The sequence below is a fragment of the Ammospiza nelsoni genome, chromosome 5, assembly GCF_027579445.1.
Source record: "Ammospiza nelsoni isolate bAmmNel1 chromosome 5, bAmmNel1.pri, whole genome shotgun sequence".
In the NCBI taxonomy this organism is placed as follows: Eukaryota; Metazoa; Chordata; class Aves; order Passeriformes; family Passerellidae; genus Ammospiza; species Ammospiza nelsoni.
The window spans coordinates 3,827,356-3,840,018 of NC_080637.1; the positions used below are offsets into that span (position 1 = coordinate 3,827,356).

A 12,663-nucleotide genomic window follows, 5' to 3' on the forward strand; every position below is an offset into this window, starting at 1 on the left:
CTCCACCTTCGCTGTCCAGTGGTGGAGATCACTTCCTCAAATTCTGACTGGAGGTCAGGTGTCACCACAGTGACAAGCCAACCCTCCCAGATGTCCCTTGATAACCACATGAGGGGGTAAAACATAATTATGAATCTATAAAACTTTTCTTAACCTATATACATGATATTTGTCTGTTAATTGTGAGAGTCAATCATTGCATTACTCATTTATAAAATGCATATTTGATGATAGCTGGGCTGCTGAGGATCCATCTGCAGCTCTTGGGGATCAATGAATGTGTGGCTGCCTTTCCCCTCAGAGCATTAGGCTGATATTTGTGCCTGTGGAAGGCAGCACTTACTGGGAATAGGGAACAAAGGAAGCTGTGGACTAGCAATCAACCTCTTTTTTTTTTTTTTTTTTTTCCCTACATCCCACAGTTTGCAGTGGCACTGAACAAATTTGTGGAAGAGCAGAACCTGAAAGACCTCAAAATTTGGACCAGTCAGCTAAAGAGGACAATCCAAACAGCAGAAGCTCTCCAGCTGCCCTATGAGCAGTGGAAGGCACTCAATGAGATTGATGCTGTGAGTATCTGTGCAGCCACAACAGCTGCACAAAAGAGAAAGAGAGGTTTTGTCTGGAGGCTGTGCTGAGAGCATGTCCAGTAACCTCTTGCTTTCCTGTCCTGGCAGGGTGTGTGTGAAGAAATGACCTATGAAGAAATCAGGGAGCAGCACCCAGAGGAATTTGCTCTGCGTGACCAGGATAAATATTACTACCGTTATCCTTCTGGGGAGGTAGGTGTGCAGGGACACCCCTGCAAAGTCTGCAGGGCTTGTACTTTAAATGTGGCTTTTTTTTCCTCATTCTGTCTTCTACTCTTGAGCAGAGGAGCAGTGGGTGCTCCAAGAAACTAAAATTAAAAGAGAGCAGGGCTCATGTTTACCTCTACCTTGAGCTCTTTCAAAATCTTGCTATATGAAGATCTCACTAAGAAATATGTCACTTAACAAACAGTCCCACTAACTTTATAGCAAATTAGCATGGAAAGGTCTCTAGAGGTTTCTAGTCCAACCTCCCGTTGTTATATCTGCTGGCAGTTTTGTGCTGGCCTAATTTTCTTTCCTTTCATTTCCAAAAAAAGCAATTTTCACCTTGTTCTCAGTATCATTCCCTAAGGGTTGATGGTAATATCTCTGTTCCTGGCAGTCTGCTTTCAGGGTGTGACACAATGAGGTGGGAATTGACATCAGTTGATGATACTTTAGGCTGTGAATTGATCTGATTATCCCCAAACTGAAAGTCATGCCCATAGACACTGCAGAAAAATTTTTGGAGACATCCTCATGACCCTGTATCTGACAGAAGAATATGTGGGGATCTCAGACACCAACTCTGGGTGTTTGGGACTCCTTCTGGCTGCCTGTTGTGGTTTTTATGAGGCGTTTCAAAACTCTGGGGTTTCTCAGGTTGCTCCAGACTTCTCAGAACTTTGAAATCCTGTAGCAAATCAGATGTCAAGATGATGGAGAGGCTCTATCTTCAAAGCCCTTGTTGCTTCCCCTAATTAATTCTCCAGGCCTAAGCTGTGATTCAGTGAGATGTGAATGCCTCCTTCTCTTGCAGAAGAATTAGAAGTTCCAGAGCAGCCTGGGGATGAGGATTTATTTGTCTTCAGCAGTTTGGTTTGCTCAGAGGCACGGAATCAGGAGGTGTACCAAGAGAAGGACCGTTGTTTCTTTGGGTTGCTCGCTGCATTGATTCCTCACCTCCCTCCCTTTCTTCCCCAGTCCTACCAGGACCTGGTGCAGCGCCTGGAGCCAGTGATCATGGAGCTGGAGAGGCAAGAGAACGTCCTTGTCATCTGCCACCAGGCTGTCATGCGCTGTCTCCTGGCCTATTTCCTGGACAAGAGTGCAGGTGAGCTCCCTGTCCCTGGGAAGATGAGGGATGATGGATACAGCTCTGGGTTGTTCACATCCTGCAGTGTGTGATGGTGTTCACAGGGGTCTTAGGATGAGGGAGGAGATGAGGATCTGACTCCATGTTTCAGAAGGCTTGAGCTATTATTTTATATTATAATATATTATATTATTATATAATTTTTATTAATTATATATTAATGTTATTTGTATTATTATATATTAATATATTATTTATATTTATTATATTAAAACTGCACTAAAAGAATGGAAGAAAGGATTTCATCAGAAGGCTAGCTAAGAATAGAAAAAGAAGGAATGATAACAAAGGCTTATGTGTTGGACAGAGTCTGAGCCAGCTGACTGTGATTGGCCATTAATTAGAAACAACCACATGAGACCAATCCCAGATGCACCTGTTGCATTCCACAGCAGCAGATAACCATTGTTTACATGTTGTTCCTGAGGCCTCTCAGCTTCTCAGGAGGAAAAATACTTTCCTTAGGATTTTTCATAAAATGTGTCTGTGACAGCAGTGTGCATCTCTGTGGTGTGGGATGAAGGTGTCTGAGCCTCCTGCTCAGGTAACCCTCCTGCTTTGTCTCTGCAGATGAAATGCCCTACCTGAAATGTCCCCTGCACACAGTGTTGAAGCTGACCCCAGTAGCCTATGGTGAGTGAGACCTTCCTAAACATGCCAGGGGGGTGACTTGTCCCTCCTCCTGACTCCAGGCTGTCTGGGGGAAGAGCAGGGATCTGTGGTTGGGGCCCTTGGGAGCATCCTGTGCCTGCTGGCCCTGCTGATCTGTCCCTTTGTGCTCCTTTGTGCAGGCTGCCGGGTGGAATCCATCTCCCTGAACATTGAAGCAGTCAACACCCACAGAGATCGGCCAGAGGTGAGTGCTGCTTTTCCCTGGAGCTGTCCTTTGGTGTCCCCCTCCTGTCCCCTGTGGTCACCTGGCAGTGGGAACTGCCCAAATCCTGCCAGTGGTGGTGGTGGGTATGGGGAGATTGCTAAGCTGAGTGCTTGGAAGTGCTGCTGGAAGACTGGGAGCATCAGATGTGTTCCTGCTCTGCAAAGTCGTGGCCAGCTGAGGGTTTTCCAAGGGAACAGGACTGTTGCATGTTCCTGCTTCCCAGTGTGTTTGCCCAGGGAAAACTCCTCCCTGGTCTCTGACTTCCACATGCATGGTCATCCACTGGCCCAAGCAGGGAGTGGAGCTGTGGATGATGGAGAAGGTGACTTCTCCCAGGTGTCCCAGGTGGCTGGCAGAGCCTGGGCTCAGTGCTTGCCCTCCATCTGCCTCTGAGGGTGCTTTCCTGGTATGCCCGTGCTCTGTGTCCTTCTGCAGGGTGGGAGGTGGCAGTGCTGGGCTGGGGATGGTCCTGTGGAGAATTCCTGTAGGGTTGGGTCTGTCTGCCAAGTGCTCCACTGGAGCTCAGAGGGCAGAACTGGAGGATGCAAAACTCAATGTCAGGGCTGGGCAGCCACACAGAGTGGGCAGCACCCATGTCCCAAGATGCTGGGACTTTTCCAACTTGTGCTTAGTGGTGGAGCCCAAAGTGATGCTTTTGGCCCACATCTCCTTTCCTTTGCTTCCCCTGTCAGGTGGCAGCACCTGAGCTGCCTGTCCCTCCCCACAGCTGTGGGGGGAAGCCAGTCCTTCCCCCTGCATGGGGACACTGATATCCTGCTCTGCCACCCTCTCTGGGGATGGCAGCAGGGCCTTGGCTAGGACAGGGTGAGACAAGTGCCAAGTGCTTGGGTGCCCCTGCTCAGCTTTGCCTCCATCCCCCTTGCTTGAGTTGGAGCTTGGCGTGGTGCTGACCCTCGCTGCCTGCTCTGCTCCCATGCCCCAGATCTTCCTGATCAGCCTGGGCTGGCTCATCTTCCCTCTGCTTGCTTTCACTCCTCTCTCTGGGTGGAGGGACCAGCTTCGAGGAGGAGACCAATGGGCACCTCTGTGTCCTGCAGAGTCATGGCTTGTTGGCTGCTGGGTGTGTTCAGCTACCTGTAGTTACGTTTTTTTGTCAGCTGAGACTCAGATAAGGAGAAAATCTGTCTTATATCTGAGTGCAGAGCCATTTTTTCCTCCCCTCCCCTTCTGTGCTCTTAAGCATTTGGCATCAGGGATTTTTTTTGTGCCCAGAGACTTTCAGTGCATCCTTTGCTGATGGACAGTGACTGTGGGGAAAAGCAGAGACCACTCTAAGATTTAAAACTAAGAAAACCAAAGCAACTTGCTTCTTTTTTTTTTTCCTTTATAACTGTCGCCTTCTTCCTTTTTCCCTTTATTTTGCTTTATTTTTTTATATTTACTTTTATTTTCTTTGTCTCACTTTAATTTAGGAAGCAAAGAAGGGACCTAACCCGCTCATGAGACGTAATAGCGTTACCCCTCTAGCAAGCCCTGAGCCCACCAAAAAACCTCGCATCAACAGCTTGGAGGAGCATGTGGCTGTTTCTCCTGCCCTGCCAGGCTGTGTTCCTCAGGAAGTGCCCACGCAGATGCCGGGACAAGTTAGTTGAACTCTTCTTTTTTTTTTTTTTCCTTATTTCCTTTTTTTTTTCTTTTTCTTTTTTTTTTTGTTGTTGTTCTCGTTGTTTTATTGTTTGTTGTCCTCCTGTCACTCCTGAAGCTGACGAGCTGCTTGCACTTGTCGTGAGCTGTGCTGCTGTCTGAGATGCATCTTCCTCCCCATGGCTGCTGCCCCTCCCTGCCTTGGGTCACTGTTGATCCTCTCTTGGGTTTTGAGAGTGCCATCAACTTCCACCAAGCTCTAGGCTGCTTTAATTTAACTTAATGCCATCAGCCTCCTGAGGGGTCTCCTTGGAGTGAGCAGGAGCAAAGGGCTCGTGCCTTCCCTACCTCTGGGTGTGCTTGGCTCTGTTGTAGGCCTGGCCATAGCAGTAAATCAAATTCTCTTGTGCTTCTCTGAAGGAGGAGCTGCTGCCAAGACTCATCTTTGGCTGGAAGGGTCTCCTTCATGCTGGTGCTGTAGGCAAAATGGACCAAAATTAAGTAGAAGGCTCTTGGTGTGGTGAACCTGGGTGAAACCCTGCCATGGTGCTCATGTGTCCTCTCCTCTGTCACCCACCCATGAAGGCACATAGGAAGAGAGGCCTTGCTTGCTGCTCACTTTCCCAGGCACAAACCCCTCTCCTAAGCTCACTGAGGAGTCCTGTGTGATCTACAGGAGCCTTTGCCATGCTGCCCTCCCCACCAGCTGCCTGTTGGATGTGGCTGTCTTGCCCAGCCCCTCTCCCTGCTGTCTGTGTTGGTGTGATGTCCCCTCCTTGCCCAGGTTAGGAATGGCTCCGTGCTCCACCACTGCTCTGCTTGGTTGCTGCTTTGCATGAGCCTCCCAGGACAGCTGGGTCTGTGTCAGCTCCCAGGGCTCTGCCTGGGCTGGTTGAGCCTCACAAAAAAACCTTTTGCCAGCTCTGGCTGCCCAGTGCCCCTCGCTGCTGTCCACTGTCCTCTGCCCGGTGTGGCACAGAGTTACTGACACCTCTCTCTGTTCTCTCTGTCTCTCTGCAGCCTTTACTAGGGAAGGCATGCCTGTAAGTACCTTCTTGCCTCTTATTCCCCTTTCCAACCCTTTTATTCCATGTCTCTTGCCATCCTGCTGGGTTGTTCTGTTGTTGCAATATCCGCACGGGGTGTGGATTTCATGGAGTTAATGTTCTGCTGGTTTGGGGGGGATTTGTTTTAGGAAGGGTAAAGAGGAGAGTGTGGGTGCTGGTTTATATCCTAGCTGGATGGAATGTCCCAGTTTTGTTGTGAAATTAGGCAAATTATGATTTTTCACTCTGCTGGTGATGCTGTTGGGTTTTCCTGGAGCTGTCTCCTCTGTGATAGCATGTTGTACTGTAGGTGAGAGACCTGGGTGCTCTGTCCTTCCTGAGGGCTCTGGGTTGTGAGTGATAGCACCAGAGAGGTATCTGAGAAGCTTCTGACCTTCTCAGCAATGTGTTTTCTGGAGCTGGATGATCCTGGGGGGGACCAGCCATCTGCAAACCTGGATTTTGGAAACAGCCAGCCTAGGTGTTGTGGGCAGAGTGAATGGAATTTGTCCTTCTCTGGCTCTGTTAAGAAAGCAAAACACCATGAGCATTTCATGCATTAATGATGAATAATCAAGGCTCTGGCAGTTTGGCTTAGGGCTGTTATATCCCTGAGGAACAGCTCCTGGGTAAATTTGAAGCCTTTGGACTGAGTTAATGCTACATTGAGTTGAGAGCAGCAGTTGTGTGCTCAGAGGCCTTCTCAAAGACTGGGAAGACTTTGGGGCAGAGCTGATACTGGGTAGTGTACAGGGGGTCTTTTTGCCCTCTGAGGGCAGTTGAAATCAGCCTGTGAGCATCCCTGGGTTGTTTGGTGGGCTGAAGATGGAGGGATCTGCTCTACTGTGGCCAGGCCAGAGCTCAGCCCTGCTTGCCTGTAGGAGCTTTTGAATCTCATAATTCTTCCCCTTTTAGAGTAAACATTTTTGAGAAAAGGGAAGTTAGGACTGTTGCACTTGGCTTTGCTGATGGCTGGGTTAGGTGAGATCACTGAGTGCAGAAGTTGAGTTGCTCAGCATGGCCTGCATGCCTGTGATCCTCCCCTTGCTGCTCATGGCCAGGAAAGCCCCTGATGAGACCTGCTCCTCTTGGGTTGCTCTGGAAGCATTTTAGGTTTTGTCCATCCTTCCCTCCACCCTTTTCACATGTTTATTGGAACAAAAGGCACTGCATGCCTTGGTGCTGGCTGGGAGGCTGGAAACACCCTCAGGTGTTGAATTTGGAGATGGATGTGTCAGATTTTGCTGGAGCAGGCAGTGATGGTTTTACCCACTGTAGGCTAGCAGCAGCAAGTTTAAATCTCCAGCTGCTGGGAGCCTGTGTCCTTCTCCTAGTGTGGGCTTTGTGTCACCCATGGGGACATGCCAACCCCAAGGCCTGGTGATACTCACACTGCTGCTAGCTCTGGGAGGCTGCTGTCCTGCACACTGCTTTGTCCCTCACTGTCACCACCTGTAAGGGGCTGGGGAGGTGGAAAGTGCCTCTGTCACAGCTTGAATCATGAGCCTGGGTTGGTATGGGAGCTTCACTGCATCAGCCCTCACTGCTGGGGTCTTGATCCCCATCCAGGAGGACCAGGGGACACCTAGGGTGGCTGGTAGATGTGGGACTACCTGGCGTGATGGTTTCTTTTCTTTTTGCTTGCTTTGTGATCCAAAGTGCACTTTTGAACAGTCACCTGATTCCCCCCTTCCCTTCTTCTTCCCTTCACTTTTCATGCTTAAAAAGAAGACCCGTTTGTCACTTTCTCAAAGTTTTCTCTTTGCTAATATTTCCAAGGTAAATGGCTGTGGTGCATGTGGCTTTTCCTCACCCTCCTCCTGTCTCCTTAGGCAACAGAGAGAACAGCTCAGCCTGCTCTGCCTTGTAGCCTGGCTGGGGTTGCTGGTGCTTGTAGGAGCAGCTTAGGTAGTAAAAGCATTAAAAAAACTCAACAAACCAACCAACAAAAAAAAAAACTTGCCAAAAACCAAACTAAACAAAGAAAACAAAAAAAGAATTCTTCCTAGCTGTTTCCTAGTCCTTTTTTCCCCTACCTTGTTTCCATGTAGTTCTGTGAGTTGGGCAATGTCCTTGTGGTCCCCTGGGCTTTTCCTGGAGCAGATCTCTCCTGGGGGCTGCTCCTGCTTGTGTGTAGCTGGCTGTCTCTGGTTTTGTGGTCCTCACCGAGTGCTGGTGGGTACCTGTTGTCATCATCCTGTACCAGGGCTGTGTCTGAAGCTTGTCTGAGGCCCATGAGACCTCATGGAGTGTCATCAGGGAGTTGTGCTGCTGCTCTACCTCTGGTGGTGGGTGGTCCTTGGCATGGCCAGCGGGAGCTGCCTGTTCTTGGCATTGCCAAGGATGGACAAACAATGGCCTTGCCCTTGGCAGGCAGGGGGGACACTGCCCACCCTCAAGGGGAGCAAGAGAGAGATGTTTAACTTGGCTTAAATGAAGACCATGGTCCTCTGTCACCTTGCCTTGACCAAAGAGCAGCTTCAGAAGGACAGACAGGGTGGGGTGAGAGGGTGTGGATATTCTCAGCTCGGTCGAAGAAAGAACAGAGAATTTCTCCCAGGCTGAGAAAAGAATTAAAACAATGGAGAAAAGAATTAAAACAATTATGATTTCTCCTTCTTTAATCATTGTTTATAGATATGGTTCTCCAGAGTGTGCTATTCATAGTCACCAATAGTGTGAGGGGGTTTTACTTTGAGACCAAGTCTCACCTTAGTGAGTCACATAGAATCACAGAATAATGAGGTTGGAAGAGACCTGTAAAATCGAGTCCAACCCCATGCCCTCACACCTCAACTAGACTGTAGCACCAAGTGCCATGTCCAGTCCCACAATCTTCATTGAATTACCTTCTGATCCACCTTCTGAACCCTGGAGTCTTACACTCTATCCCTGACTCAACAGCATCAGGAGGTGTTCAGCTCAGTTTTTGGAGATATCTAAATTCTAACCCTGTAATTAAAGCCAGGCAGTGCTTGAGGAGGGGTTTGTGACTGTGTTCACAGGGGTCTGAGGATGAGGGAAGAGACGAGGATCTGACTCCATGTTTCAGAAGGCTGATTTATTATTTTATGATATATTATATTAAGACTATACTAAAAGAGTAGAACAAAGGATTTCATCAGAAGGCTAGCTAAGAATAGAAAAAGAAAGAATGATAACAAGGGTTTGTGGCTTGGACACAGTCTGAGCCAGCTGGACTCTAAATGGCCATTAATTAGAAACAACCACATGAGACCAATCCCAGATGCACCTGTTGCATTCCACAGCAGCAGATAACCATTGTTTACAGTTTGTTCCTGAGGCCTCTCAGTTTCTCAGGAGAAAAAGTCCTAAGGAAAGGATTTTTCAGAAAAGATGTCTGTGACAAGGAGCTGAGCAGTGGGTCAGTCACTGCCTCTCTCCTCGGCTGGGCAGTGTCCTCCCCTCTGTGGTGGGTGCTTTGTGGTGACCCGTGTGTGGCTTTGTTCCCATGTTAATGTGTTCTAGAAGGTGCTGCTGGGCTGGAGCCTGACCCCAACCCCTCCTTCCCCTCTCATTGCAGAACATGAACACCTCCCAGAAGCCGTCGTGACTCCGTGGGCACCGCTGTGAGGCCGCCGGCGCCGCCAGCTTCCCATCCCATCGCCATTCCCGAAGCTTGCTTCCAACCCAGGCGGGGCTGGCTCTGCTCCCCCTGCCCCAAACCCTGCTCTGCTCAGCGGGGAGGGATGCAGGAGAGCCCAGGAGGAGCCCAGCTCCATCCCAGGGTCACCACCAGCTCTTCAGGCTGCAGCGTTTGCTCTCCTCTCCGGCATCCTGTTAGGTCGTAGCGAGCTGTAACGTGCTTCTGTAGTGCACAGGAGTTTCATTTTCTTCTCTTTTCAGTGGTTTTTGATCTTCTGTATAGATGATTGGTACCCATCTGTCTCTGGGTGGGGTGTGTATATATGTGGATGGTGCGGGGTTAGTAGAGAAATAGGGGAAACGGGGGTGGGTAAAGGGGTTTTGCATTTTTTTTTTTTTTAATTATTATTAATGTTGTTAATTACTTTTGAATAAGCCCCTAACATGCTGTGCTGCAGTCCCTCACCCACACTACAGCTGGTCACACATGCCAGCCTGGCTCATGCAGATCTGTGAGCACCAGGACAGCAGCTGTGTGAACTCCTTCACTGCAAGAACTGCTGGGTTTAATAAAAAAAAACCAACCCATTCTTTCACTTTTTTTTTTAAATCAATATACCTTAAAGGGGTTTGCAGTTTTATCTGCTGCTAAAAGTAGTTGAAAGATGCCTGCAGTGCATGAGGAACCATGCCAATAGGGGCTTGGGTGATGCTTTCATCTTGGGGAGCACCCAGGGATGGTCTGAGTTCAGGCATGGGTTGAGTTTTGGGGAGGCTGGGCACTGTTTGAGGTGCTGTGCTGGTACTTCACCTCCCCCTTCTTTTTTAGCTGGAAGTGTAGGTATTGGGAAGGATTTCAATCCCTAGGCTTAGATGCATTTTGTAGCCACACAGGTCTCATGGAGGTGGCCAGAGGTCTGGCTGGCTTGCAGGAGTCCCTGTCTGACTGCAAAGAGCCACAAGAAGGGACAGTTTTGTCTGTATTTAATTTTATGTATACATGCACACACATCTGTGTGTGTATGTGTATACTTAGAAACTGCTTGGTTTTTGCACTTTATTTGTGGCAGAAGCATAACTACTTTATTTTTTCCAAGTTGTGCCCCTTAACAAGGGAAGCCTGAATACAGGCAACTTTTTCTGTTTGTTTTTAATTGTATTTTGCATGCTGGAAAGCTGGGACTACAAAATAATAGTAGTTACAGTGTTTAAAGTGGGGGGAACAGGATGAGGACCTGACTGACTCCATCAGCCAACTCCCAGTGGTTTGATCCATAAGATCCCTGGCAGGCAGCCTGTCCTGGGCTGGGAGACAGCAGTTAAAAATGGCAATTAACCACTATTGCTTTGTGCAGAAATCTGTGGATTTTGGATTTTTTTTTTTTTTAGGGTTTTGGGTTGGGTTTTTTTTTTCCCCATCTATATGCAACATCTTCTCCATGCCCATCTCACTTTTTTTTATTTGCTGGAGGCAGGAGGTGAAGGCAGCCCCCCCTCCTGCAGCACTAGGCTGGGGAACCACGGGTGGGCAACCCTTTGGATTCTTCCTTCCCATGGCATTCCCCAGCGTCCTGTGTAGGGAACACCATCCCCAGAGATGGGATCAGAGAGGTTTGGTGGAGAAATGATCTCTTTGAGGGTGTGTGCATGTTCTGGGGGTGGGTTTGGTCTGTTTTTTTCCTTTGGGAAAAGGTGAACCACAGTGCCTCGTGCTCCGCGCTGGAGCGGCACCGACGGCGGGAGGGCTCCGGGGCCACGCTCAGCCCGTGTCCCATGGGGTGACAGTCCTGGCACTGCCCTGCCTGTGTCAGCTTGTGCATATGTGTATCATAGTCCTGTACAGATAAAGCAAAGAACACTCCCCCCACCCTGCTCTGCTTTATTTCTGTTTTAACAGCCTCATTAAAAGCAGGCTTCCCCCTCCGTGTGCCCTGGGTGGCAGCTGCGCTTTGGGTTTCTCTGCCTTCCAGATAAATGAATGTTTTGGGGAGGCCACTCACAGGGCTCTTTTCAACTTCCTCCTTCGTGGGGAGTTTTATCTCTCTCCTGCTGCTGCTGCTGCTGCAAAAAGATAAGCCAGCAAATACAAACATGACGTGTGGCTGCCCCGAGATCGATCCTGTACACGTGTAATTGCGCAGATGTTTTGGTGTGTGTTTGTGTGTGTATATATATAAATATATATATATTAAAATCCAGAAAAAACCCAAGACGGCCCTAAATTTTCATCCTTTAGTAATAATAGATGTCTCAGTAGGTCTACAGAAATCTGGAATTTGAACATGGTATTTTTTCCAGCTTTGGGAAAAGTGCTTTCCTGAGTTTATCTTATGCTGGAGGGGTTGGGATGGTGTCAACCCTGTGCCATCACAACTGCCCCAAAAAAAATTGCTGTCCAGCTTTTTGGTTAACAGAACCAAGGCCTGGGCAGTTGATGCCACAGCCAAGGCAGATTGGCAGAGAGGACATGTCAAACCACACCAATGATTTCTTCTCCCACCTTTCTTTTTTTGCTTTCTGGTTTGTTTTCCTTTGTGATACTTGAATTTATTTTTTTAATTTTTTTTTTTAATGGCAAAGCGCTTTTTATTTATTTAATGTATACTGCAAAGCTTGGAGAGAAGGGTGTAGTTACTTGGGATTACTTTTTTTTTTATTTGTGATATGTTAACTGTTCTGTAAATACATCTGGAATAATTGCCTGATATAAAGCTGTGCCAGCTTAAAAACAGGGTATGCCTTTCAGAAATTTGTATATTTTGCAGTTGCTGGACCAATAAAATATCTTGAAATACAGATGTGATCTGTTTCTTCCTTGTGTCAGAATTCATGCTCTCAGGCCCTAAGGGTCACCATGTGTTCTCTCATACACGTGTTCCTGTGCCTCATAAATAATAATTACCACAAAAGAGAGGTTGTGGATGCTCCATGCCTGGAGGTGTTCAAGGCTAAGTTAAAGGGGGCTTGGAGCACCCTGGTCTAGTAGAAGATGTTTTTCAAATATTTCTATGAATTCTACAAGTATTAACACCTACTTAGAACTAACAAATGCCCCCCAAGCTCTACGTGCTCCATCGCTCTTGGGTAGAAAAAGTGATGTATTGGGACTTGTCCTGCCTAGATCTAAATCTAGGGTGCAAATTAGGCAGGACTAGGCTTTTATTCAAACCTAGTCTAGTTCTTGAAATTAAATACCTGGGTGCTGAGTGAAGGGCTGGACAAGAGCTGTCCTTTGAGATAAGGTCTGTCTGCCCTGAAGGCAGAAAAAGAACATCTGCAATTGAAGTTCCCTTCAAACCTGTGTGTGGGTTTTTTATTAGTTAATAAAAATTAATATATGAATTATAAAATACATTAATATTTAATATTAATTTATTGTTCCAGAGGAAAAGTAGGAGAAGGCAGAGCAAGGTGTAATTTGACATGATTTTTGGGAGCACACCTTGGGTGGGGATGCCTCTTCTGTGATTAGAGGCTTGTCCCACTATGGGAGTTGTATGTCCAAAAGCTTGTGGGGAGCTGAAGGGGCTAAAAGGTGCAGAGTGCTGTTCATCCCAGCTCAGCTCCATGGTTTGGCTCCTG

At 47.9% G+C, this 12,663-nt stretch overlaps 1 protein-coding gene across 5 annotated transcripts in view; it reads left to right on the forward strand.

Moving 5' to 3' along the window:
• The window catches only part of PFKFB3 (6-phosphofructo-2-kinase/fructose-2,6-biphosphatase 3), a 47,546-nt gene extending 35,669 nt beyond the window's left edge, over window positions 1–11,877 (forward strand). For 2 of the 5 annotated variants that reach the window (XM_059471801.1, XM_059471799.1), the window contains exons 9-15: window positions 423–569; window positions 678–782; window positions 1,776–1,905; window positions 2,518–2,580; window positions 2,739–2,803; window positions 4,258–4,428; window positions 9,020–11,877. In XM_059471801.1, the coding sequence (XP_059327784.1) occupies window positions 423–569; window positions 678–782; window positions 1,776–1,905; window positions 2,518–2,580; window positions 2,739–2,803; window positions 4,258–4,428; window positions 9,020–9,049 (711 nt within the window). In that variant the 3' untranslated portion in view covers window positions 9,050–11,877. Of the gene's footprint in view, window positions 1–422; window positions 570–677; window positions 783–1,775; window positions 1,906–2,517; window positions 2,581–2,738; window positions 2,804–4,257; window positions 4,429–5,449; window positions 5,473–7,203; window positions 7,259–9,019 lie in introns of those variants that run through there. The other 3 variants (XM_059471800.1, XM_059471803.1, XM_059471802.1) reach the window with 3 other exon arrangements.
• The last annotated feature ends 786 nt before the right edge of the window (window positions 11,878–12,663 follow it).